Consider the following 5,130-nt stretch of genomic DNA (forward strand, 5'->3'; position numbering starts at 1 on the left):
GCGAGAGCGGAGAGAGAGAGAGAGAGAGAGAGAGAGAGAGAGAGAGAGAGAGAGAGGGGGGGGGGAATACCGTGATTTGAAAAAATGTTAGTTATAGGTACCATGGCATCTGCAGAGGTCGCATAAGTAATTACGAAATGGATTATTTACTTTGCTTATTAAGCGACAAGCACAATTTTGCCATCACAAGAAAATACAGCTAACACGTAGAAAGTTCAAAAACAAATATTTCTCTTTCATTACCGTAGGTACTTCATAAACCAACAAAACGATAAGACATTTGAGAGCGTTATTTAAACGTATGAGGGAGGCCAGGGTAGGCTGGCCCGGTAGACACACGAGTGCGCCGGGTGGCCTATCGAGCTGTCCGCAGGCGCGCTGCAGTGGCAGACGAGAGCTGCGCTCCAACTCTGTACAAAGTTAGCAAACCCGCACAGTTCCACTAATTCGACTGCAGATCGTCCGAGTGTTTCAGTACGCAACGCAATTAGTGTTTAGATCGTAATAAGCTGAGGACTGTTGGAATTTGTTTTATTATTTCCTGTGGCATATGGGTAATTCCACCAAAATGGCACGGGTCGGTGTCCGCGAAAAAGTTTCTCGTTTATCTCAAATATATTGTTTGTCAAGCTTCACCGAGGTGGTTTTCGCGCTTCAGATGATTACTTGTGCTCTATTTTAACTATTTTAATCAACAACAGCTACGGAGCATTGGTATTTCATCAATAATTAACTATAATCTCACTTTTGTCCCCTTTGTCACACCCTAACCTAATTTCAGTGTTTTCTTCAATACCAAATGATGCCAAGTGTACTTCACTGTTCGAGATGTTTACTCTTATGTCATTTTCAATATTTCAATCAACAACAGCCACTCTCTATTAGTATTTTGGCCAAAAAATGTCTCAAATAGCCCCCTTTGTCACGCCGAACGCCCAGGACAGCGTGACAAAGGGGACAATATTTGACATTTTTGGCCGAAATACTTTAAGTGTGTAGCTGTTGTTGATTGAAATAGTGAAAATGACACGAAAGTAAACATCTCGAACAGTAAAATACCCTTGGCATCATTTGGTATTGAAGAAAACGCTGAAATTAGGTTAGGGTGTGACGAAGGGGGACAACGTGAGATTATAGCGAATTATTGATTAATTACTAATGCCCCGTAGCTGTAGTTGATTAAAATAGTTAAAATAGAGCACAAGTAATCATCTGAAGCGCGAAAACCACCTCGGCGAAGCTTGACAAACAATATATTTGAGATAAACGAGAAACTTTTTCGCGGACACCGACCCGTGCCATTTTGGTAGAATTACCCATATGCTTGGTAAATTTACGAATCATTTTCCAGTGTCCGTCGTCGTTTTACTTTCACGACATGAACAACTTACGTATGCTGATGGAGTCCCCGGCCGCCCAGATGCCGACCACCGGGTAAGCGACGTGCCACAGCAGGTTCACAAAGTGGGCTTTCATGCCCTGCGCCTCCGTCACGCGCTCCTGAAAAACACAGACGGAAAAAAAGGCAAGTTTTACTTTCGGTGCTAGTTTTACTGACAAGTATTTTAACTGGTGAGCACACATGAAAGGGTTCATTAGCACTGAACAATATGTCGAGTTCTTGTATTAGGAAGCTCGAAAAACCCGTGCAAGTTCAGCCTTTTAATACAACACTCATTATTGCACGATTTTGTTTAGATCGCTGCACACGAACAAAATGGAACAGCTGCGTGGGCAGCTGCCGTACATGACGAGTCCGATTGATTAGACTTCGGAACGCAGATTCTCTCTCCTCTCTCTCGGAAACGCGTGCAAATTCTACCAATGGCAGCAGGCAGGCAGTACGTGAATCAAACCCCTTTCCTTTCCCACTCCAACCCCCCACATGCTCTTCTTGCTCTCACTCACTCCAACTCCCTCTCTGTCGAATCCAATCTGCGCCTCCAGTCGTAAGGAAGGAGAGAGAGAGAGAGAGAGAGAGAGACGGAGAGACGGAGCACTCGTCTCATTAATGGTGCAGTGTGGCGCACGCACGGCCCAGCCCGGCGAGACACAAACGGCTGGTTCGATGGCAGCAACAAACCGTTAGGGGAACCGGAGGAGGGGGTCCAGCCGGGACCAGCCGGGTCCGGCACTTCACGCTGAGGTCAGGTGGGCTTCTGCAGAGAATCTCTCCTCCGAGGGGTCGTCAACTCTCCTTGGCCGTGTACGGAGGAATATTGAATATTACAAATAATATTGGTAATATTGAGCCAATTTTCAAGCTGTGACGTCATAATACTAGAAAAATGTGTAATATCGAGGTAATATTACCAGTAATATGGCTAATATTGGTGTAATATTTGAGGTAATATCAGTCCGTGTACGGAGGAATATCGAAGTTGACGACCCCTCGCTCTCCTCTCTCCCTAGCTTTTCTCTCTTTCTTTCTCCCTCCCCCTACCCCCTCTCTCATTCTCTCTCTCTCTCTCTCTTTCTCCCTCTTTCTCCCCTACTCTCCCCTCACATCAAGTCCGTGCGGCGTGAAAAATGTGCAATCGATATCGAAGAAGCGTTTGTACCACAATAGCTCTCCACCACAGGATAAAAAAAAGAAAAAAAAAATCAGCGAAGAGAGCGGGTGCGAGAGAGGAGCAGCAACGAGAGGTAAATGGGGGTGAGAAGGGAAGTCCTAATAGACGCACACAAACGGGCCAGCGTTTTACTTTTGTGAAACGGGCTCTCTCCATCCGCCCTACACGTACACACAAACTACACGTGCAAACAAAAACAAGTGGAAGACATAAATAACAAACAAAAACAATAATAAAAAAGTACTCACCAGGGCAATGGCTTTTTCGATCCCCAATGCGACAAATATCTGCACCGGCATATCTGCAACACAAATCATATTCGACTACAGAGCCGTTTTGTATGTACGCCGCGCGAAAAATATGAGTCTGGATGCGGCCATTGCAGTGGCCATTAGAATATGGGGCGCATTGGTGCGTTTGGTGCGGTGGAAAGGGAGGGAGGGGCAGGGGCAACGGGAGGACAGTGGAGAAAGGAAGGGAAGGGGGGGGGGGCAGGGTATGCATTCACAGGGGACCACAAACGGCATTGGTGATCCGCCGGTCCGTGACAACGCGGCTAACTGGGCTAACGCACCGAAGGCCCGGCGGCCCGCAGTGGCCCGGCCCGATGCATCTGTGCTGTGCAGCCCGTCCGGCCAGCCCACACGCAGCGAGACTTCTTCATGCTGATAGACACCACACACAGCATCCCCCCCTCCCCCCTCTTTCCCCATCCTCTTCTACCGTCCAACCCGCTAACGTGTTCGGTTCGTTAGCAAAGCATCTCCGCGGCCCCGACGGCGGCGGCCGACCGACCGACCGACCGACCAGCAGGAAAAACTTTTAATGACGAGGAGGGGCATACCGTCGGCGCAGAACCCAACCACCCGGTCGTGTTGTATTCGTTATGAAGTGAGCAACGGAAAAAAAATACAAGACGAAGCACAGCAAAGGTATCTACCGCGACCATTCTCGCATGTGGAAAAATAAATGGCCCTCAAACCAAAAGAAAAACTTTTGCCCAAAGGGGCAAAAGGCGTCCAGCCGTCCCAGAGTTTTGTGCGACTCGTGTCGTGCCCCCCCACAACCCCGCTGCTCCGCCGCGCTATACGCAGTGCGGCGCCCCCATTTTCAGTCATTCAGGGCCTCACGGACAATCGGGTCTCAATGGCGTGTGGAGCCGACTCCGTGGCGATCCGCGCGCCGACCCGGCCCAGGAGGGTGGTCCAGGCGCGGCGGGGCCACTGCACCCCTGGGCCCTGTCCCGTACGCCCTCCCCCCCACCCCTCCTCCAGGACCTGGCTGCCGGGGCGCACAGGGGTCACCCCGCGGAGCCCAGATGACGTAGGGCCAGCGCGGCGATCAGCCTCCCCTATCTCGCCCTGGCAGACACTGCCGACCACGGGGCGGCCACAGCTCCACCCCCACCCACGACTTTGCTTCCCACCTCCACCACGAATCCGCCCGCGGACAGCGCCCGGCCCCAATACAGTGACGGCCAGCAGTGGCGCAGGGGGCGGGGGACTGCACCGGAGGAGGGCCGAGAGGCGGGCGCTCTGGTAAAACAAAGGTAGCTATTACCTATGCCTTTTGAGGGCCTTTTGAGGGCCTTTAGTGAGAGGTTAGCCACTTGGATATTCCATGTACACACTAAAAAGTATTCCAAAAACTCTTCCAGATGTTCCAAAACTATTCCATAAAATCTAAAACTATTCCAGACTTTCCATGTAAACCAAATATTCTCCATTCCATCTCACCCGGAAATTTTCCTAAAATTTTCCGGAAACTTTCCACGGCTTCCAACCCCTAGAATTAAGGTGTGTGTATGGAGGGGAGGAGAAGCACGTCACAACGGGGCGCACGATAACGACGACGATAAGGAAAGCGGCTCCGGGATGAAGACGGCATGGCATGATGCGGCGCCAACACCACGCCGCAGTAAGAATACAATGAGCAAAAAAGAGAAAGGACGACGCGAGGCTGCGGCTGCGACAACCCGAGCGAGAGAGACAGAGAGAGAGAGATAGGGGGGCGGGAAGGAGAAAGAGAGGACTTTGCTGTTGCTCGCCCCACAAACTAACAAATGCCCCTGGGGGGGGGAGGGACACGCCAGGCATTAATTGCGAACCGCCGAGGCGCAAGAAATAATGAGCGCCGGGAGAGCGCCACACCACCAGAGATTGAAACAAAATGGCAGCTCGGCTCATTAGCTGTCTATTCCCCGCGAGGAGGGCAGGAGCCCCGGCAGCGCGGGACGCCGCGCAAGCCCTTCGTCATCATCTGTGTCGCCCCTCCACACCTCCCTCCCCGCCGCGCCGCCGCACCTCCTCCTCTGCGGAGCGGCGCGCCCGCCGCCCCACCGCCCTGCAGCACTTGACACTGCCTGTCCCAGCCCTCCTCAACCGCACTTGTCGCGCTGACGCTCAAAGTTACTACGTCTACTACTACGATTCCTCTCCCCCCCTTCCCTCCCTCTCTCACTCTCTCTCTCCGTCTCCTTCCATTTCTCTGATCTCGACATCCGGCGCCGCTTTTCCTACCATTTACGCGTGTCGGAACTGTAACTTCCCCTCCACCC

General features: G+C 51.7%; 1 protein-coding gene across 1 annotated transcript in view; it reads right to left on the bottom strand.

Annotated features, from left to right (window-relative positions):
• The window catches only part of LOC113213267 (diacylglycerol O-acyltransferase 1-like), a gene marked incomplete in the record, with an annotated part of 55,843 nt that overhangs the window by 8,396 nt on the left and 42,317 nt on the right, over window positions 1–5,130 (bottom strand). The window contains 2 exon segments of the mRNA XM_052270614.1: window positions 1,392–1,500; window positions 2,822–2,874. Of these exon segments, the coding sequence (XP_052126574.1) occupies window positions 1,392–1,500; window positions 2,822–2,874 (162 nt within the window).

This window comes from Frankliniella occidentalis, unplaced genomic scaffold, assembly GCF_000697945.3.
Source record: "Frankliniella occidentalis isolate FOCC.00 unplaced genomic scaffold, Focc_3.1 Scaffold129, whole genome shotgun sequence".
Classification (NCBI taxonomy): Eukaryota; Metazoa; Arthropoda; class Insecta; order Thysanoptera; family Thripidae; genus Frankliniella; species Frankliniella occidentalis.